Here is a 23,273-nt window from a genome sequence, read left to right as displayed (position 1 = left end):
ACGGCAGAAACAATAGTTATCGTGGAAACTTGGATGGCTGACGTCAAGTTGCAGTCAGGTGCCATCGGTTTGAAAAAGTTCGAAGGGGTATGCCTGGTGTGACAGTGGACAATATCGTCGAAGAGATGTGCCTCGACGAGCATATCTGGGACACTATGAACAGAATGGTTACAAGCATACTCTCCGAGCTGCAGATGAAGTGGCGAAGGGACCAACAAAGTAGCGCCATTGGCTAGAACGCCGCCGTTAAACCACTAATCGGGCTTTGGGAGAAATTTCGCCGCCGGAGTACTCTCCGACGGTGTAGACTGGATCCACCGCCGGGTTCGGGTCGTTGGGGCTCCAGTAAAACGGACGTCAGGCTTCACCGGAATAGCCGGTCTCACCTCGGCACCCTACCGGGTAGCTCGTGACTAGGCTAGATTCTCCGCCGGGGATTAGACCGAGTAGACCACGTTGTAGCAGTGGGTCGTTGGGGCGCCAGTGAACCGGAAACTACACAGAATGCAGTATACCTATACTACGTTTGCATTCGTCAACTCCCCGTCCAGTTTGAGCAACATTCAAATGATTATGCAAACACCTATCGTCAAGAAAAATTTGACAAAATACGCGTCTCAACACTGTAACAACAAACTGGGTGTGCAAGCAGCGTATTTTGATTCCCTGCTTCCATTGCTCCCAGCTCACGTCGTAACCACAACTGCACCCACCAGTTTTCCGTCCTGTCGGGGCAATCATTTGATGTTTCGGAAATCGCCCGGCTCTTCTTCTCGTGATGCCGCTGAGCCCTGCTATCATTCATCGTGTCGGCGAGAGATAAACAAATGCAGAAGGCAAAATACCTTAACTGCGTTTGCCTCGCAACAAACTGGATCTGCAAGCAGAGATTCTGGCTGCCCCGGTAAGCATTTTGAACAGTACATGTCCCGTCGAAGCAAATTTAGATACTGCCACCCTCAGCAAGTTTTCACCGTTCCCAGCTCCCTCGCTGCTGCTGAGCCCTGCTACTATTCGTCGTGTCAACCAAACATGAACAAATGCAGGAGGTAGTATTATTTTGCTGCAGTTTCACTCTATAACCATCCGTCTCAATCTTGCAACACTCAAATCTTTATGCAAGCGACCATCGCCAGGAAAATTTTGACTAGCTGCTTGTCTCAACACCGCAGCAACAAATTGGATATGCAAGCTGCGCCTATTACTTCCCTGCTTCCATCATTCCAAGTTCACGTAGACATCACAACGGCACCCATCAGCTGTCCGTCCTGTCGGGGCAATCAATCGAACTCTCTACAAGCGTCCGCGCGCAGTGATGGAACTTTGCATAGAACGAATATGACAGCATCGATTTCAGTTTCCTCGGTAAGCATTTTGGGCAGTATATGTCCCGCCGAAGCAACATATGATACTGCCATCCTCAGCAAGATTTCACCATTCTCAGCTCTCGCTGCTACTGCCGCCTCCATAAGTTGCTTCGAAGGTCTTCGTGTTCCTGCCCCTCGATTCGAGAAACACTGGCAAACGACCCAGTGCACGAAGAGGCACTACTTGCCTTCCTGAAAGATGCCAATCTTCTCGAATCTATCTAAGACAGACCGCGAACCGGCCAACTTCACACCATCCTCTACTGCAACCACTACCACTACTGCTCAGCGGGCCCTCCGCCACACCCGGACCGGGTGCCAGGGAGGTTCTCCCGCGGCCCTTCTACAACCACAATCCGTCAGACCAACTACTACCACCGCCCAGCGGGCCCTCCGCCACACTCGGACCGGGTGCTGGGGAGGTTCTCCCGCGGCCCTTCTACAATGGCAACCCGTCAGCCCAACTACCACCACCGCCCAGCGGGCCCTCCGCCACACCCGGACCGGGTGCTGGGGAGGTTTTCCCGCGGCCCTTCCACAACCGCAATCCGTCAGCCCAGCTACTACCACCGCCCAGCGGGCCCTCCGCCACACCCGGACCGGGTGCCGGGGAGGTTCTCCCGCGGCCCTTCTACAACTGCAATCCGTCAGCACTATTACTACCACCGCCCAGCGGGCCCTCCGCCACACTCAGACCGGGTGCTGGGGAGGTTCTCCCGCGGCCCTTCTACAATGGCAACCCGTCAGCCCAACTACTACCACCGCCCAGCGGGCCCTCCACCACCGCCCGGACCGGGTGCTGGGGAGGTTCTCCCGCGGCCCCTCTACAATCGAAATCCGTCAGCCCAACTACTACCACCGCCCAGCGGGTGCTAGGGAGGTCTCTCGACTAACCGCAAATAAACAAGTCACCCACCACCATCGTTCAGTGGGTCCACTGACATACCAAAACCGGGCGCTGGGGAGGCTCTCCCGCGGCCCTGGCAAGCTGCCTTCATTCCGGAGCTCAACACCTCATCAATCCAATAGCCAATCGATCTCAAAGAAAAAAAACCAAATCAGTGAAATGTATCACAACTATCTCCTTTCTTATGGCGAATGACCCTGTGTGGTTAAAGCCCAATAAATAATAATAATAATAATAATAAAACAGCTAAAGGAGCCAAAAATAGTACGGGATTGGAAGACCATCTTTAAAAACATTCACTTCAAATTTTTAAACTCACACCAACGATCAATGTGGTTTTCTGTGGTACATCGCAAAACTGTAACAAACTAGTTTTTGTATAGGGTGAACAGAAGAGCTGACCCTAACTGCAACATTTGTCCTGGCCAGACGGATAGCATCGAGCACCACCTATTCAAATGCAGCGAAAACAAACTCATTTGGACTTACCAACGAGGCGTTTTTCTGGGCATGGATCAACGGCTTTTACAGCTGCAACATGAGGATTGGATATACCCGGTTTTCCAACAACAAAATAGACGCTCCCGCCAGCAAATCCTCAAAGAAATTTCGTCGATGATATGCTACATGACAAGCGTACCAGCAAATGAGAAGAATGTGAATAACTATAAGTTTTATTTGACAAAAATTAGAAACCAGGACAATAAAAGTTTTACAAAAAAAGTGGTTAGGAACGAACGTGAGTCCCACACAGTGCCAATACACTACAGGCCAGGCTTTTGAAGCTTTCTAAACCTTGCTATAAAAAAAACTAGTCAACAAGTCTCCCTTAAGATTTGGGGCTCACTTTCGTCCTTCATCTGAACTGTGCACTCAAAATTAAGTATCAGCATGACGACATGTGCGAACATTTAAAATCCCATGCAAACGGCTACATGATTCGAATTCGAACAAGCAAAGTTTTACATACACTAGCGTACGTGCGTTTAAACGCGACTACACGAATGAAAGGCTACTCACGCACGCGAACATGTAGTGCAGTGCGCGGTCGGAAGTGATTTGTTTCCTGTTCTTCCAGGTCACTGTTGAAAATCCACGCAAGTTAACATGCAAACGCTCGAACATTTTGCCATCATCCACTCCCATGATCTCCTAAACATGAAAACGCTCCTGCGATTAATCGAACGTGATAACACTTTAAGTGCGTCCTCAAGTGTGAACACGAGCGTTTATGCTCGTTCCCACACGATCATGAAATCTCCCCGTCCACACATCTGAACCGTACAACAAATATCACAATCGGAATTACGTCCGCTGCAATTGGCCTCAAGCAGTGTTTTAGTGGGTGACATTTACCGTCATGTCTACAATTGTAGCGAGTGATTCTGACAGGGAGTTCTTCTGAGAATTCAGCTCTACAGCTCCAGTTGGACCAATTTAAAGAAATGGTAGTGCACCAAACAGACTATTTTTGATAACGTAGTACTGGAACCTACTTCCGGAAATCCGAATTCCTGGGAACCGAATGAAGTAACCCTGTTCGTTTTTATAAAGTCCAAAATGGATGAGTTCCTGAATCCAAAACACTCAAAAGCATCAAAATCGGTTGGAAATTACCTTAGTTATTGGTATTTCAGTTTTGTGGGTACCCGGGTACCCACGTCGGCCTGTTACGTAGTAAAAAATCAGAAGCCCCTCATAGCTCCCCCCTTACTGTATCAACAATATTATTAACCCAAAAGGTCGACTTAGTGAAGTTCTAAGATGTCACAAAGTTCCAATTTCCAGTTTTGTATAAAACATAGGAATTTCATTAATTGAAACATAAAAAGGTACCCGGTACCGCGTCGGATACATAACGGTTAAGTGTCAGATTCTTCTCGTTAGTAGCCAACAGGTGACTGGGGAGAATAAGCATATTTCCACATTGGAGTGATAGCCGTACCGGATTCCACTTCTCCATATTTCGACATATTTAATTGAACTTTTAGTTAGTGCGCGGTGTTAAATCGTGTAGACGTACTTCGATTTTATCATCCATATACCCCAAGATCCCGGTTTGATCATTTTGCATAATCGAAGTCGTGTTGCATGTTGTTCTTTACAATAAGGTTTTCTGTGTTGGCAATTAACGTTATCAGTACAACATTACATGCCAACAACGGAAAAATAGCAAACACAAACAATAGACGTTAAATGCAATGCTTTTAATTTTTATTTCTATCCAACTGGTATACACCCTGCTTTTGCCCTTGATGTAATAAGTAACAAATTATCTTTTCTTCTCTAAGATAATGTCGCCTCAAGTATGTCCGGAAACAACTGACGCGATTGAAGCAACCAGTCCCGAGATTTCCGGAGTAAGAAAATGGAAGTCAATGCCGCAGAGAAGAAAGATTAGTTTTGATTCAACATCGTCGCCTTCCATACCAGACGTTAAGCCATCTTCAGATGAGTTGGTACGAGTTGTTTCCGATAACGGCACAGATAAGCCTAGTGAAGCAAGCCCGAATATAGCTCCACTTACTACCAGAAGCAAAATGGTATGGGGAGCGAACATTCGAAGCTAGGACTGGATGAAATGAGTTTTCTTTTCCGTTTTAGGTAATAACCAAGGAGTTGATCAATCCGGTATCGACACCTGCATCGAATCTAACCGGTTCGAACATTTCTGGAATAAGGAAAAGAAGTTCGGTATCGCTGCGAAGCTTGTCTCTGAAAAAGGTTCGTTCTGAGCCTACCGTAAAGACGAACGAGCTTAAGCGACATGATGATGTATTGTCGCCCCCCACTCCGCGCGAAGAGTCCTATCTCAAAGAATTCACACGTGTTCACCCTGACATCTGTACAGATAAACCGAGCTTGAGTACAGCTCCGCTTACTACCAGCAACAATGTGGTAAGAGAAGGGAAGACACTATTGGTCGATCGCTAGTAAACGACCTATGAACAGCTATAATGGTCCAGGAGGATAATTCGACGTGGCTGTGGAGATGGAGTCTTATATTTACACTTTCTAATGAGCGACTTGAAATGTTTGAAATTATTATGCATTTTTTGATTAATTTATTCGTTTTTAGCTCGACATATTTTGGATCATTTTAAGACAGGAAAAAATGAATAGGGATCTTTAATTTGGAAAAAAATTGTGCCAGTTTTTCATATGTATTGGTAGCGGGTGTCCTTACGAGTACACTCATATCATTCTTAAACCTTAATTATTCTTTTATGATTTTTAAATTTAAAAAAACCAAATTAAACTCAACCAGCAAACTGACAGTTGTCCTACTAAATGACGTATCTGCAAATATCTCGTTCATCTCATTGTTAACCAGGACAGCACCCCACACAGCATGATCTGGTACTTTGTCAATCCGCTAGCAACCTGCCATCCCAAGTTTCATCTGCAAACTATGGTAGATCTGATAAGGCAACCTATAGGGTCGTGCAAGTCGCATGGGTTTGGATGTGTTATTGTCCTAAAAGGAAACAAACTAAAAAATGTTTTTTTCAATAGTTTCGGGCCAAAAAATTGAAAAAGGACTGAGATATTAACTCACGGTACTAATCTGCATCAGAATATGCCTTAACCCGCACACCCCTAAAGATCCCTATTTGGTAAAAATTTACCTTAAGCTTCAAACCGACCCGAAGCGAAAAAATATGGTGTCAAACAAAACAAAAAATGAATGACCGATGGAAAATTTCAAATCTGCCTCTAGAAGTCGTAAATATCAGCCTCCAGCTCTGCAGTCACACCAAACCGCTGATATAAGAACTAGATGAAATTATTAACAACTTGTCTGCTCTTCTCTTAGGTAGGAGCCAAGGAATCAATGAAGACCCCCCGAGGAAGGAAAAGAAATTCGATGCCCCGCAGAAGGTCATCTCAGAGGAAGGTTAGTTTTAATCCGACAGTGAAGACTCTAAACTCGAGTGATAACGAATCAGTCGTCGGATCGCTTAAGGAAGGTTTGTCGATTTTATCTGGCGACAGGACGTTATTCTTACTCCGATTTTATTGCAGAGGTTCGTTCATCTAAACGCGTACAGTTGCCCGTTACACCCCGATTCACCAGAAAAACGAGCATAACTTCTCTCGCAGCCTGCAGTAGTGGCGATGCTTATGATATTTTGCATATTAGTGATGACGGGAATAGCACCTTTGAGGACATATTTACTCAAGGACCTAAAACATCGAGAGTTGTTCCTAAAAAATCCCCGGATGCAACCAAACAGAACAAAACGTTTGCGAAAACGAAGGATCAAGCTTGCTCTGTCCCGAATGACAACAAGGAAGTGCTAACTGCGTCACAAGAAACTATGAGTGACAGTTTAAAAAATGAAATTCAAATGATCATGGAACACACCATCAAAAGTTTTCAGTTGGAAGGTAGTAAAACAAAAAAAGCCAAACGAAAGAAAAGAGAAAAAGGCGCCTACCTGGAAGCAATTAGACAAACCATCAAACAAGAACTCCATAACCACTTCAAACATTTCGTTGGACGGCGTAGATATCGGCCGCCAGCTCCGCAGCCACGGCGAATTCTCATCAAAAAGTTCGTTGTTCCAAAACGTAAACCAATGGAGAGTGTGGCTGTACAGGTTGATGGTCCATCGACAGCGGAGATTGGTGTCAACACCGAAAACCCCAAAAAACCCGCAGCAAAAAAGAAATCCAGTGGCACGAAAAAACCTAAAAATGATCCAAAACCTATTCGAAAAAGGAAACAATCTATGGAAGTACGTCACATACAGCCAACCTTATCGCAGTGTTTCGAAAATCGCCAAAACCCAGTCGGAGCGAGTGAGGAACCGTTGGACATACCGGAAACGCCCTGTCAGTCTACCAGTGGTAAGGAGCAGGAGCACCACGAACTACAGCCAGTAAAACGAGGAATTCCGACGAAGTATGGTTTCGAAGGCGAAAAAACAAGGGTAATTATTCAAAGAGAACTTGCTTTTTCAGAGCTTTAATGGAATTTTAAAATCGAGCATGCAATGTTTCTATGAGCTCATTTTGAATTTGGTTCTAATTGGCGCTCCGGTGGTACTACCTTGGTATCGAAATGTTTTGAATTATTTGATTATTGATTGCCAGAAAAGAGTTTGACCACATCCGTAGCTTCCAGGACGGTCAAGGTAATAAGTTTGAAAATTATGCGACCGAAATTTAAAAGGCTGAAAAATTTAAATCGCATGCTTTTCGAAAAGCAGAATACTTAAAGGAAAATGATATCAGGTAAAGGCTGGAAATACAAAATGATGTATCGTTGATAAAAGCTTCATCAGGTAAATAAGTTGTATTTTAGTTTTTTAATCATGGTACAGTAATGTAAACCACAAATCATTCATGACTGTGGGCTGAACGGTGTGTTCGAACCTATGCAACATTTACCATTATTTATATCCCAGAAATACCCCAGAAAAAACATTTCCCGGACTGTACCATTCCCTAGAAAGCCACTATCCAGAATGCCCCATTCCCCAGAAAGTCATTCCTCAGAATACCTCATTCCCCAGAAAAGCTAATGTTTTGTTCATTTTTGATGATGGCAAAGGTTTGCGCATTACCTAAGTCAAGGAACTGATGTGGTGTAAAGCTGCGGAGGATGATCCTTAGAAAACGGCGGCCTCTCACAAGCAAACCTGTTATATACTTGTAAAACCAGATTACTCGAACATAGGAATTGATTCCTTCTTTCAAACATGAGCAGTTCTTTGAAATTGTATGTCAAATAACTCTTGCACGCAAACTAGTGATATTTTCGTCTGGTTTATTGAAACATAGGTGTTGATTCCTTCTTTCGAGCTTTCCTTAAATCTATCACTGAATCTATATAAAAAGCGAAATGAATGCACATCCCACCAAATGATTGGGTGTGTGTTCAGAGCATTTATCTTTCCTTTGCATTGGAAATGCAAATTTACGATTAGATCGGTTTACTCAAACATGTGGCACTAATACAATCGAAAGAATTTATATAGCTTATGCCAACTGGTACTTATACCATAGAGTAACAGACATAATACTCAACAGTAATTCCTCGCCAACGTTAGCGGTCATATTGAAATGAGTTGATTTTTAATAGGTACTGTTATCGCATTTGCGATTATGGCGCCACTGATATATGCGCAATTATACGGGGGATAGAATAGTAAAAAACTGTTTTCGGGTCTGAGTGTTTCAGAAATGTTGGTTATAGGCAAAAGGTCTGGATTGGGGAGAAACCGAAACGATGACAAAAAGGGTGGCCAATGATTTCAAGCGGAACGCCGTCAACCAGGAACGCCTCCTTGATATATACGATCAATGAAACGCATCAAATAAGAAACTTCGATCGTAGTCACTATCTCGAAAGACTCTAAATAAACATTGCGTAACTTTTGAGTATCAAAACAAATATTCCAAAAAATGAAACTCAAAGGAAGAGAAAGGAAGCTCTTTTAGAAAATGTATTCAAATGAAAAATAATCAGCGCTAACAGTGCAACATAACACTTTAAACATTGTCCTAGCTTCTGAAAAAGATTACCCTGCTTGACACACCCATTTGACATAATATCATTTGACATGAGACATTATATGGTAAAAGCGGTTGTACGACTTTCCCCCGAAAACCATTTCCCAGAAACTAAAACACCGAAGTTTTTTCCCCAGAAAGAACCATTCTCCAGAAAACCATTCCGTCGAATGTACCAATTACCAGAAAACCTTTTCCCAGAAAGTATTTTGCCTAGAAAACCGTTACCCAGAATTAACAAATACCCAGAGTTTCATACCCCAGAAAAAACCATTTCCCAGAAATTGAGGTATTTTAACTGAAGATGACTTATTTATTAGTATTAATATTCAGGTTTGGTTTTGTAGTATAAGAGCTATTGATAAAATGGTATCTTTTAATATTGTACCATCTTCCTAGTCGGCAATTAGAACTTCTTTTAATTTTTTGTCTCTCCTGCCTGTTTTTTTACAGCGACGCCGGATTATAATATCTCCTTGCAGATATCGCATATATTCCGCCGACCTGGACTGCTCTTTCTCTTTGAATGCTTTCATAACCGCATAAAGTTTAAGGTCACTGGTACCTTTTAAGAGTGCATTTAATTGGCTGTGATACCCTTCTATTGCGTTTGAGGTTCTGGGTATGTCATTGAGGGTGTTGTATCGCATGGTCCATAATTCAGGGGAAAATCTGGCCGGTGCCTGTGCGCAGTGTTTTCCAACCCTTCGCTTCCCCAAAACGTATTTTTTATGTAATCGAAGTACGGGAACATTTATTCCGGAGCTGAAGCACGGACGGACAATACCCAAGCCTTCAGGCACATCTTGAGGCTTCAAAAAGTTCAAGGCCTGGGTTTGTCTGAAAGAGATCTGCATTTGCACGCTTTTCAATTAAATTCCAGTTAATCCCAATTTTTAAATCCGTTTCCACCAATTTTTCGTTAGGTGGAAAAAACAACCATATCGCAAAGAATTGGGAACATTCCTTGCTATATCGTTTATCTCAGCGGTTTCAAAACCTGTCAATACAATCGACGGATTAATTATAATATTGTTGTTGGCTGCTATAGTTTTTATTAGTTCTAGAACTTTTTGGTAGTTAAATTCTAATATATCTGGAAGGAGCATGTGTACTAAGGGCAGGCACGTTCGTTCAATGTTCAATGTTTCGATTGACCCGTGGATGGCAATTTATGTAGCAGATGAATCAATAAGGGCATGACCTGTGATCAACACGTATGCTCGGTTTATTCGAACATAGGAGTTGACTCCTTCTTTTAAACATGAGCAACTCTTTGAATATGTATGCCAAATAGCCCTCGGAATGAAACTTGTTATCCACTCACCTGACCGGTTTTCTCAAACATAGGGGTTGATTCATTCTTTCCAGCACACTATGGAATAGCTGGAGCAAAAAGTTGGCTAAAATAGGAAAAACATATTCGAACTATCTTATTAAAGATTTTTTATAACATTCTTCGATGTTTGTTGCATCATGTACCATCGAAATTTCAAGGGGGTCCTCTACTCTCGAGCCCTAAAATTGAGGTGTTTTTTGGGAATAATTTCCGAAAGATCTACTGAATGGATCTTGTTTTTTTTTATTTTGAAGATACATGTTTCGGCTTTTCAATTTAACTTTAAACGACGAAAACAAACATCTCTGCGACCTTGAAACGTCATTTGTGACATTGATGTTTAAATTACATGGGAGTAAAGTTTCGGCTAATGGGGTTTTCGTCTTCAAAAGTGAAGTTCGAAAGCCATTACCAAAAAAATGTTTCATTTCTTCTAAAAACTGTCCGTATGCAAGAGTTTTTATTAAATTGAAACTATGCAATCAATGAAGTAGTATTAAGCTAGAAAACGTTGTTATTGATCTATGCTAAGTACTCTGTTGTTGAAAATATCGAGTTATTAAGGGGTTACACGGTGTCTTTTTTTAACAACTTTATGCAAAAAAATTCAACATCTCTGAAACTTCAGGATATGAAAGAATGGGCTTTCCCCTTTCATTTGAAACCAAAATCAAAATAATCCGTCGGGGGGTCTAGAGCAACTTTTTTTTAAGTATTTTTTCGTGAAAACATAGATTTTACAATGGAACTAGTTCATATTTTTGCCCCTAGATGGTGCTTTAGACATTCGAACAACACTAAAAGTGAGAATCTGATAGATTATTTAATTGTCTACAACTTTGTTACCAACTAAAAACCGATTTGAAATTATCCCGAAATGTAGTTTAATATTTTAACGAATTCTAAGTCTAAGTTAGTTTCACAGAAGACCTAGTGGTTTGTTAATTCACAAGCACTTTTTTTATTTGCCAAATAGTTGTGTTTAGTTCAATAGTAAATTCAGCGGAATTTGAGAGCTAGGAAAGTCATCTTTTAGCTAAAAATTATAATTCCCTGATACAGGGCACCATTCATATTTTTGGGATGAGAAGTTTTAGATAAGTGTTGACCAAACTAGTATGATATTAATATTCTTTTTCATGATGGTAAGTGATTCCTCCCGCAGAAACAGCCTTTTCAATTATGTACGCCTTCTTTTTCAATTTTTCGATTGTTCTCAGGGATGACTGATAACTATTCTTACATGAATCTCCTACTCTGTTAGCATCTTTGTATAAAGTCGTCCTGAACTTCAACCTTTATATTTGAACAAACTCAATGAAACTTTTAACGCAACATTGCAATATTTCGCGGATTTCATTGCAACGCTTGGTTGAAAACGCTGATTATCCGTTTTCAAAATTAACTCAATGTCAAGATGGATCAAGATAATTTTTTTTGGGATATATTCGAGGACTTTTATGTATATAAGGTTGTTGTTGTACTCAAATCATATTTTGTTTTCAAAAGTAATACATATCGCATAATCTAGGATCAATTTAGTAACGATATCTCGCATAATTGATAGGAAATGGTCATAAAATCCAACTACCACAATATGCTTTGCGGAGAAAATTTGAATAAATCATTTCACACTAACCACTAATTTTGACAGTTACTAATGTGGTTTGCGTTAAATTAGAAACGGTGTGTCTCAACATTGCGTCTTGAACGGAATTATAATAGCTGATTTAAGCGATCATAACCTAAATTATACGACGTTTGGTCCTTTCTAAAACACCCGTGTAACAAAACATAAATGTAAGCAAACCCTTGTAACCAAGCAATACCTTCCGATTAATGGTAGTCCCTTCGAACCTATCGGGAAAGATTACACACCAAAAGCACAAATAGTTTTCTGACTCTGTCAAACATCCTAATTTTCAGAAGTTGTCAACGTAATGAATCCCGTCTAATATTTTCATGCCACTAAACCCAATTTTTTTTTGGTAATATAATAAGTGCGAGAAAACATATTTCCAAACCACTAGGCCTCGTGTGAAACTATCTTAGATATAACTTTGTTAAAATCTTAAACAACTTTTCCGGATGATTTCAGATCAATTTTTAGTGGTCAACAAACTTGTAGACAATTAAATTTTCTATCAAATTCTCACTTTTAGTGTTGTTCGAATGTATAAAGCACCATCTAGGGACAGAAATATGAATTATCTCCAGTAGTAAAACCCACAGTCTATAGAGCACAGTTGCGCAAAGAGTAAAGTCAAAAAAAGCCTACCTATCGAGCACTATTGGAATCCATCTCTGATACCTCTGCAGCAAAGTTGGATTCTAATTTTGCTCGATAGGTAGACTTTTTTCGGCTTCACTTTCTGCACGCTCTTTGCGTATTTTTATACTAGGGCCTTTAGTAAAACCTATGTTGTTACGAAAAAACTTCAAAAAAAAAGTTGCTCTGGACCCCACGACGGATTATTTTGATCTTAGTTTCAAATGAAAGAGGAAAGCCCATTCTTTCATATTCCGAAGTTTCAGAGATGCTGAATTTTTTTGCATAAAATTGTTTTAATAAATACACCGTGGTTACATTACTAGAATTTCTAAAAAATCGAAAAAAAAATCAATGGCTGAAAATGTGCTTAAATTGTTTTGAAAATGATATGTCGCCGAAGCGGCTCTTATGTATACCCCGAGCGTGCTGAAAACTTTAAACACGATTTTTTTTAGAAACCACTTTTTAGCTGGTCGGAAATGTAAGGCAAACAACTCTTTTTGGATCGTTTTGAAATTTGCACAGTGTATTCAGAATTGCTATCTGCAGCAACGTACGTAGGATTTTATATTTTTATCACATAGTTTTTTTTTAATTTTGCGTCGATTTTAATGACTTTTATAGCGCTTTTTCATTAACAAGTGCACCATTTCACAAAATCCTACGTCGCTTGCCATTGTACCAAGAAATCGAAAAAAAATTAGTTTTTGGCTCTAGGCAGCCAAAGCTTTGTGCTCAATCATTAACCGTCAATGGCACGCAAAGCGATAGATTTGAGATGTCCTATTAGGTATTTAACCAAATGGAGCTCTTTTTATGTTTCTAGATCTTCAGGTAATATTACATGAGTTTGCAACTCAAATGTATTATAGAGTTTTGGGATATTTCTGCGGCGCGATGTCGCAAATATCGAAAATCGACGATTGTTGAATATTTAACAAACAATAGGGTGGGTGCTCCAATAGCCGCGGTGTACTACTAGTTGCAGTAGTAAGCTAAACGCTTGATTAAAATGCCAACCGCCGTTAATTATTTTTTGCTTTGTAGTTCGCACTAAACTCGCAAGGTAACACAAGTTTTATTAAAGAAATTTGCTAAAAAACAACTGAAATAGTGAGTTTTCCTTGATTTTTGAGCTCCTTTGCAGCTATAGTGGGCTAAATGTACCAAGAGTTGCATGCTCCAAAAGTAATCAATGGGTTTTGCATCTATAGGAACCGGAATTAGCAATTGCGCCACTATTGCCTCATGCGGAGCAAGCGGTTTTAAATGCAAAAATTAGTTCAAAACCAATTATAATATTTTTTCTATCAAATAGGAATCGAAAGCTTTCATTTTACATATAATCATCACCCGTAGATCTTTCCATCTTTTTTAATGCTTTTAAATTTAAGCACAATGCGTAAATATTAAAAAAAAATACTGTGAATAGCAAACTTATAACAAGTATTCAAGTACACATGATCTAAATGTAACGAATTGTTCATTGAGAAAATAGAAGAAAAAAAATCGGTAAAATAATTTTCTGGGTTTTGGTACTTTCTGGGGAACAGTTTTCTGGGTTATAGTTCTTTCTGGGAATCAGTATTCTGGGAATTAGTACTTTCTGGAATATGTGTTTCTGGGGAAAAAGCTTCGGTATTTTTTCTTCTGGGGAATGGTTTTCGGGGGAATGTTATACAATATACCATAAAATTTTTCTAGGGAATGACTTTCTGGGAAATGGTACATTCTGGGAAATGACTTTCTGGAGAATAGTATATTCTGAGGGATCATATTCTGGGGAATGATTTTCGGGGGAATAGTATACAATCTGGTCTGGTTGTATACCATTCCCCCGAAAGCCATTTCCCAGAAAGCCATTCCCCAGAATTCCCTTCCCTAGAATGTACCGAAAAGATCACAAGTTTGCGTGCAATAGTTACTTGGCGTTCAAATTCAAAGAACTACTCATGTTTGAAAGAAGAAATCAAGTTCTATGTTCGAGTAAACCGGTTATACGACAGGATAACAGGTTTGCTTGCGAGAGGCCACCGCTTTCGACGACACATCCTCAGCACTTACACCGCATAAGTAAGTTAAGGTATGCGCAAACCTTTGGCTTAAACACAAATAATGAATAAAAGCATTAACTTTTCTGGGGAATATGGCATACTGGGGAATGACTTTCTGGGGAATGGGGCATTCTGGATAATGGTTTTCAAGGGATTGGTACATTCTGGGAAATGACTTTCTGGGGAACAGTATCTTCTAGGGGATGATATTCTGAGGAGTCGAATTCTGGGGAATGGCTTTCTTGGGTATGATTTTCGGGGGAATGGTATACAATCACTTGGTCTAATCTGGAATCAGCATGATGTTTTAACGTAAGTCCTCTAGACGGAAAGGTATTGACCAAAACAATCGTCCTTTCTGCTATTGGTCTCCTTTTCGATCCGTGCGGTTATCTGGGCCAGTCATCATGACAGTAAAAATGCTGATGCAGGATTTGTGGCGGCTGAAATGGAAGTACGATGATGTTTGATCAGACGAGCAAATGAAAATGTGGATCAACTTCCGTACACAGCTCACATTGGTTAACAAATTGCAAAAAAGATGTATTGTCACGACCGACGTAAATGAAGTGGAGCTTCACGGATTTGCTGATGGAACGATTAGTGCGTAGAGCTGATATATGCGGCAAGTGCTCCTCTGAAACCGATGCCGATTCCACGTCTGGAGTTTGTGGAGTCTTGCTGTTAGCTCGGCTAGTAAAAAAACGATTACAGCAATCTTAATCCAGTTGAAAAGTGTGACGCTTCATCTCGACTCGCAGGTAGTGCTGGGCTGGCTGGAAAAATCACCGCTTGCTTTGAATCAATTCGTTTCAAATCGTATTGCTGAAATACTCGAGCTGACTCAGACCTATGTATGTACGATCTGAGAACAACTAAGCCGACGTGACTTTGCGAGGTTTGCTTCCAGCAAAACTTTTAACAATGAATAAATGGTGGAAGGCGTCCCAGCTCTTGTGGGATCAAAACCCTAGCTTTAATGAAGGCAGAATGAAATTGAATGACAACGAGTTACCAGAACTCAAGACAACATTGGTCATGGCTGCTGTACAGAAGAAGCCATCGGCTACACAGAGCATTTCCTGAAGCGCTGGTCGATCGAATACCTGCACCACCTACAATCACGGCCCAAATGGAATAGAGGAGTGATGCAGATTGAGATCGGTAAAAAGGTGGCACTAATGGACAACAAATCCCCGCCTCACCACTGGCGTATGGGACGACTCGTTTATTTGTTTAATACATCAACAGGCATATCAAAGTTGGCCTTAATGCTAATGTTATTTCTAATAATCAAGTACACAAGGACAATAGTCATGGAATAATTAAAAACAAAAAATAAAGGTGTCAAGTGTTGTTAGCTAATTGATTAAACAGTCTGGAAAAACGTATACGCAGAGTTTGTCGAGAAACATTGAAATCGAATGCTGAAGCTGCCTGGTTAAAAATTCGCTGCAGACCAGTGATGGCTCCATACATACTATAGTTAGTGCGTCGGAATGGTAATCTGAACATAATGTTGTTGCGTAGTGCTCGAGGTGCGACGTTTATGTTGATTTGTTCCAAAATAGCTGGGGCATCTATACGACCTTGCAGAGTGTCAGCGATGAACAAAGCTCTTGCAGTATTCCTTCGAACATGTAGGGGCTCTAGTTGAATTAGCTGACACCGGTTTTCATAGCGTGGTAGTCGGGAAGGATCTCTCCACGGCAATCTACGAAGCGCGAAGCGTAAAAACCGACGCTGAACGGACTCTATTCTCCCAACGCCGTTATTGTAGTTTGGACTCCAAACTTCAGAGCAATATTCTAGTATTGATCGCGATTAAGAACAGTAGAGCGATTTGAGACAATAGATATCCGTAAAATTTTTGGCTATTCTGAAGATGCATCCCAGGGCTCGAGATGCTTTATCAACTGCATAAGAGACGTGTTGCTTAAACGTAAGTTGAGAATCCAGAATCACTCCCAGATCTTTAACGTGGCCGACGCGTTCAATGTCTGTTTCTAGTAGATGGTAGTTGAAATGAATCGAATCCCTTTTCCGTGAAAACGATATAACCGAACACTTCTTCGGGTTCACGCACATGCGATTCGTGTTACACAAATCAGCAAAGACATCAAGTTGCTGTTGGAGTAATCTTCAATTGGACGAATCAGTCGAAATATCTTGAGGTCATCTGCGAAGGACAATCGTGGAGTCTTCAGAAATAGATGTATATCATTGAAGTATAGCAGAAACATCAATGGTCCCAAGTGGCTTCCTTGAGGTATTCCTGACGTAGAAATGAAGGTGACAGTCTCCTATGACGACTGCTATCTCTCGGTTCGTGAGGTGGGATCGAAACAGCTGCAAAACACTACCATTTATTCCAAATCTCCATTTTTGCGATTGCGATATCGTGATTTATCTTATCGAAAGCTGCAGACAAGTCGGTGTAAACAACGTCGGTTTGAGCACGATGTTCCATACTCTCTGTTATGTAGGATGTTAAACACAGCAGGTTAGACGCAGTTGACCGTCCGGACGTGAAGCCGTGTTGATCGTCACTTAGGTACTGCTTACAATGAGCCTGAAGAGGTTCCATAATCACCAGCTCAAACAACTTCGAAACAGCACTCAATGAAGTTATTCCACGGTAATTATTGACGTCTCGCTTATTATCCTTTTTTGTGGGAACATGTTCGCGTATTTCCAGCAAGATGGAAAAACTCCTCTAGCAATACATGCTCGAAAGATATGAAGAAGCGGAGTAATCAAAGCTTCAATATGCCTTTTCAGGATAACAGAGGGGAACCCGTCGGGTCCCGGATTGAAAGATGACTTAAGCCGAGAGGAAGCTCTGGTAATCATCGTTGCGTCGACATCGATAGCACCCAAAGCTTGGCCTACAAGTGGAGCTTTGCTAGCAGCGAGTTCGATTTGCTCAATGGTTAGTGCCTCATCTGTGAATATATTCGCGAATTTTTACGAAAAAAGTGCACATATGTCTCGAGATGTGGTAGCTGTGTTACCATTGAAAGTCATAGACGACGGTAGTCCAGATTCCTTGCGCTGCTCGTTCACGTATTTTCCAGAAACGTTTAGGATGCGACTTAAGATCGCGCTGAATATTTTGCTGATATCGAAAGAAAGAGTGTGGACTGGCTCGTTTATAAGCGTGGTTGAGACTAACATAATAGTTTCTGAGTGGTATTGTGCGATATTTGGTAAATCTCCGCAGGGCAGCTATTTTGATAGATTTGAGCAGTCGTAGCGTACTCGTTAGCCATGGAGGGCCGGCTTGTCGATGGTGAACTTTCTTCGGAACGTGCCTGTCAATAACGTATCCCAGAACGTTGGAAAAAGTTTGAACTGCGGTTTCGACATCTTCGGGGTCTAGAATATTTTCCCAATCGATGGTGGAAAGAAGGTCTGCGATACTTTGATGGTTAGCTTTACGAAAATCGTAGAAGACGGAGAGCGGTGAAATATCGAAGTCACATTGCACCACAGTGCTATCAATCATGGCGATCAATGGAGGATGATGCGCTGCTAGTTTTACTAGAGCAGAGGGAGCCATCACTATTGATGTGGCGGAGACCTGATCGCTGACAAAACAAAGGTCGAGGTGGTGGCTATTCTCATTGGTAATAGGATTAATTTGTAGTAATGTGGCTGAGCTATAGCTGTCAAGTAGTCTCACTGCACCTGGGTGGAAAACGGAATGGTCGGAATTCGGATAAAGAAATCCATTGCGGGAAGATTTCCATGAAATGTTAGGAAGGTTAAAATCTCCTATCACCATGATCTCATCAACTGCATTAACATATTCGAGGATCGTAAAAACCGAGCTGCAGTGTGCTTCGACATATTCGATGTCACGAGCGCGGTCGGGTGGAATATACAACGGACACTGGTACAACTTACGGTCTTCAAGCTCGATAATCGTCCAAACCTGCTCAAGGCAAACCCAAGAAATGTTCTCGACAGCACTTGCCTTCAAGCAGGAATTAACTGCTACTAATACGCCGCCTCCGGTAGATTTTCGACTATTGTTCGGGTTCCGGTCACAACGAAACACCTCGTAGCCGGTACCGAACACCTGACTGGAAAGTGTGTCGTTCAACCACGTTCCGACGAGGACAATGATGCCAAAACTCTTATCAGAGACTGCAAGACGATATTGTTCAACAATTGAGTTGATTCCACCAACATTTTGATAGTATAACAGCAGCTTGTCCTGTCGTTGACCAAGGCTGGAAATCGAAGAGCTTTGAGGCACGGAAGAGCTTACAGATGCATTGTACTTGCCTGTAGTAGGTTTGCGGAAGACCCCATGTCCCAACTCCACCGCAGGACCGGGACGGCTGCTGGTCGCTGGCAGGAAGGGCTCTGTGATGGGGGGACTAAAGGCTTCCTCACGACTGGTGGCAAGTGTGCGTACCGGTGACCGAAGAAACGATATTTCGTGAAATGCAGCTGGACTATGTTTCTCTTGTAAACCACTGCGTGTCGCTGACATGAAATACGGCATCTGGTTCTGATGCTGGTAATGTGCTGATGCTGATACTGATAATGTGCTGGTAATTAACGAAGAACTGGAATCGGGGAACATCTCAGTGCTTAAATTATTCAAAATAAATGGATACTTGCCGCAGTAGGAAGTTTGGAAGACCCTTTCTCCACTCCCACACACAGGACCGGGACGACTGGTGAACGTTGGCTGCAGTAGCTGGACTGTGGTGGGGGGATCGAGGGCTTCCATAATACAAGCGGCAGGGAATCCCGATATTCCATTAGCAAAATCTATCCTGCTTTGGCTGGTCGAAATTGAATTCTCGACCGAGTACTCCAAATGCAACTCATCCTGGACCTGATGGAATTGTACGGGTGGTGACCGTCAAGACGGCGACATCAGAATTTCGGTGAGCTCAGTCAAACCAGCCCCTCGGCACGAGTGCCGAGAGAGAATAAAAAATAGCAATTTTCTTTAATCACTACAGTAAAAATTAACGCTTTATAACAAAAGCACACGTCTTTATTGAAGCACCCGAAAACCTCTAAAATCAATCCAACTGAGCTAATTTCGAACACCAATGTAGAGGATCAAATCGATAAGTTGGTGGAAGCCCGTGTTTACATTACGCTTGATTCGAAAAACTCGTACTTTCATGTACCAATAGAAGAAAGCAGTTGCAAGTACACCGCGCTCGTTTATGTTTTCACGAGCTCGGTACGGGTTATGTACCAGTATCACCCATGATTGACGTAGCATTTTTTGAGTGATTTTTAATACCCCCCTCCCCTATCGTAGCATTTCGTCACAAAATTTCAAATACCCCCTGGTAATTACGTAGCTTGACGGTAAACCTCTCCCCCTTCTCCCCGTAAAACATTTAAAAAAACAGAAAACGATGTTAGTTAAATGAAACGGGTGAGATTGTCGTAACATCAGGTCAACCCCTATTCCCCTTTAAAAAGCTACGTAGCATGACATGACCCCCTGTCGTCACACATCATCACAAAACACAAAACTCCCCCTCCTTCATAAATGCTACGTCATTTATGGATGGTCCTTAACGCGTTCGGTCGGTTCATCACTACTGTATTCAAAGAATTGATTAATGACGGTACGATTATGGCATTCGTGGAAGGCGTCATTATTCCATCCAAAAATGAAGAAGGACTGAAATCGTTGAAATGTGTGCTCGAAGCAGCTGAGAAAGCTGGATTGCAGTTTAATTGGAAGAAGTGCGATTTCGTGCAGTGTCGAGTTAAACATCTCGGCAACACGATTTACGGTGGGTATGAGAGCCGGCACCAGCGAAAGTTAAGAAATTGTTGCATTTCCCGCAGCCGTCAACAGTGAAACAATTGCAACGATTTTACGGATTAGCCAACTATTTCAGAAAGTTTGTCCCTGCGTTCGCAAGTATTGCTCGCCCACTATCATGTATGTTACAAATAGTATGGAAGTTATTTTCAGTTCGATGATGATGCGGTAAATGCCTTTAAACGCATTAAGGAGATATTGGCAAGCTTCCTAGTGCTGTGAATCTTCCGCCCTGATGGTGACATTGAGGTTCACACCGATGCCAGCGAGGAAGCTCTACCTGGTATACTGACGCAGAGGGCAAACGACGATGTAAAATTCCATCCTTACTACTACGAGTTGGAGACGTTGGCTGTTGTTGAATTCTTTAGAAAGTTCCGATGCAACCTGCGCTTGGTCAAAAATTCAAAATCGTTACGGACTGCATGGCCTTCAAGGATGCAATGTCCAAGAAGAAGTTAAACATTCGCATTGCCAGATGGGTCGTGGACGGTGAGTGACATTTCCCGTCTCGTCTGCAATTGTAGTGAGTGAATCTGATGGAGAGCCCTTCCGAAAACATAGCTCTACAGCTCCAGTAGGACAACTCTCGAAAAAAAAATCCTTTTTGTACTGCGGATACTGATTTTTTCGACGAAAAAATTCAAGCTGCAGCAGGGTAACCATTCATAGCCTGCTACATGAATGAAACGTTTTACAGAGTTCGCAGGAATTTAAAAAAAAGTCTTAAAACATTTCCAGTGTGCGAAGAAGTAACGAGAGAAGGATACATAAATTCAAAATTAGGTGGATATTAAGAAAAAAACTCATTTATAAAATTTCATTCCAACGGATTCCTCTTATAAAATTTGTCCCTGTATGTTTTGGTTCTTTCCAGGAATTTCCATTTTTAAAACAAACCAAAGGATGTTACCGACTTTCTTCCCCAGATTTCAACACACTGAACACCGGCTCCATATCAGCGGATTCCATCCACCACCATTCAGAATCATTCTTTTCTTGTGCACCCGATACGCTTGCGGGCGTAGACGTCGAACAGGAGAACTTGTTCTTTCAAAAGATAGATATGCTACGTCTGAGTACTGAGAGTGAATCCTCGCTGCACCAAATAATTCCTAATAGTCAAAAGTCATCGGACGCATTATTCCACCAACGCTCAACCGGGAATCGTAAAATAAAATTGCGCCCTTATCCGACACGTCCGAAAATTAGACCTTCGTCAGCCCTTTGCAAAGTACGTAAAGTGGTACACCGTGTGGCGTCCGATAAATATCAATCCCAGCTGCTGGAACCAATCACCATAGGACCTTTTAACGATCCAGAACTGTACCCGGATGAACTATTAGAATTCATAGGAAAACGATTTCTTAAAACTTACAAGTGCGGTATACCAGATTTATACGAAAAGGCGTGGCATATCAGTACCAGGCATTTGCATTTCAATATGATACATGGAAACTATGATAAGATTGATCTGTTTGACGAAGAAGAGGAGGAAGATGATGATTATGAAGACGAAGACGATTTTACAAAGTATAGACCACCATGGCCGTTCTGTAGCAGCGCCAAGAGACCGCACAGTCTTCGACCATTTTCACCTGAACTCTCTCCAATAGTTTACCGCGGGAGCGAAGATGACGATAGCGGACCGATAATACTGGAGTAATTTGTCAATATCATCTAGCGTTTTTATTTATTCATAATTTGGCACATCAGCCCAACTAGTAGATATCAATAAAACTGTTCAACACAGCAGGTCGATTTCCTTTCAATTCCACCGTCATCCGACCATGTAACACTAGCGTCTTCTACGGTTTCACCCCTAAAATACTCGACATTGGCAAAGTACGGATCCTCCTCGGTGAATTCGACGGGGGCAGAGCTATTCAAGGAATTGTCCCGATTGCTTTGTTTGGCCGCCAATCTCATCATTACCCGCAGCAAACGTGCTGGGTCGCATTTCATCTCAAGACCAAGATTTAGGGCGCACTCGGATGTTAGCTCCAGCATTCCGGAAGAACGCTGCTGGATGCAAACGTTTCGTTTGGAAACATTGCGCGTCAGCTCTCCAATCGTAACCTGTACGGATGCCTCACGAACCCGAGTGCTGTGGTATTTCTGCACGCCGAAATCACGAGTTTCGAACCGAATTGTTTGGGCTATAGCGTCTGTGACACTTGTTGTGTTGGTGTTAGAACCGGTAGAGGTTGTTGGTCGGATTAGCATTTTGTCTGGAGACGACTGAACTACAGCATCTTTGAAAACACGTTCCGGCCGAATCGGCGACACTTGAACAGCAATCGTATGAAAATGAGAGGTCGGCTGCTCTGTCTGGACCCCAAAATGCCTGTGATTAATTTCGGGTCCCGCATTAGCAATGTCCCTAACAGTTCCATTTTGAGACAAAGCAACTTCGTTAAGCTGGGCACCAGTGGTGTTCAAAAGGCTTCCTTCGGTCTGCAACTTCAGCAGTTCATATGCTTTCCGAGATTGTTCGAGAACTGTCTCCAGAACTTCATCGCGTTCTTTTAGGTTCTCCTCATGTTCCTGATAGTGCTTCAACAGTTCCTGTTGACCAGTGAAGAGGCTTCCGGAAATGTTGACGGAATTTTCTTCGGTAGAACTTTCTGGAACCTCTAATGCGACCAGCGATCGTCTTTGACTTACATTTTTTCTAGGAACTTTAGTCGTCGATTGCCGCTGAGAACGTGCTTTTGTTTTGCGCAGCGTTCCGGGGCGTAGAGATCGACCACGAGAGTTGCCCTTGTTGGATTTCTGAGACGAATCGACAATTTCTTCAGATGCTGAACATGATAATAAGCATGCATTATCATCTAATTTTAATTTACAAAATATTTTTTTTAGCGTGACGTAAATTTACTTACAGATATCCATGATTCACGAAAGGAATATAAAGCGCATTTACCGTAGACACGTGATACTATCAGGTATTTCACAGACAAGATGTTTCTGATCAGCTGATGCTTTTTTGTTTAT

At 41.9% G+C, this 23,273-nt stretch overlaps 2 protein-coding genes across 2 annotated transcripts in view; one reads left to right on the top strand and one right to left on the bottom strand.

Moving 5' to 3' along the window:
• Nucleotides 1-22,019, top strand: part of LOC131688461 (uncharacterized) — a 27,379-nt gene extending 5,360 nt beyond the window's left edge. Inside the window, exons 4-8 of the mRNA XM_058972738.1 lie at nt 4,566-4,817; nt 4,879-5,172; nt 6,092-6,245; nt 6,301-7,211; nt 21,154-22,019. Of these exons, the coding sequence (XP_058828721.1) occupies nt 4,566-4,817; nt 4,879-5,172; nt 6,092-6,245; nt 6,301-7,211; nt 21,154-21,942 (2,400 nt within the window). The 3' untranslated portion in view covers nt 21,943-22,019. The remainder of the gene's footprint in view (nt 1-4,565; nt 4,818-4,878; nt 5,173-6,091; nt 6,246-6,300; nt 7,212-21,153) is intronic.
• LOC131688469 (uncharacterized) lies at nt 21,940-23,273 on the bottom strand. Its single transcript, XM_058972747.1, has 2 exons — nt 23,162-23,273; nt 21,940-23,080 (listed from the first exon to the last, which is right to left on the bottom strand). The coding sequence occupies exons 1-2, from the start codon at nt 23,169-23,171 to the stop codon at nt 22,008-22,010; spliced, it is 1,083 nt and encodes a 360-aa protein (XP_058828730.1). The 5' UTR covers nt 23,172-23,273; the 3' UTR covers nt 21,940-22,007.

This window comes from Topomyia yanbarensis, chromosome 3 (assembly GCF_030247195.1).
Source record: "Topomyia yanbarensis strain Yona2022 chromosome 3, ASM3024719v1, whole genome shotgun sequence".
NCBI classification, from domain to species: Eukaryota; Metazoa; Arthropoda; class Insecta; order Diptera; family Culicidae; genus Topomyia; species Topomyia yanbarensis.
The sequence above is the reverse complement of the archived record's forward strand: the minus strand, read 5'-3'. Positions and strand labels throughout refer to the sequence as shown.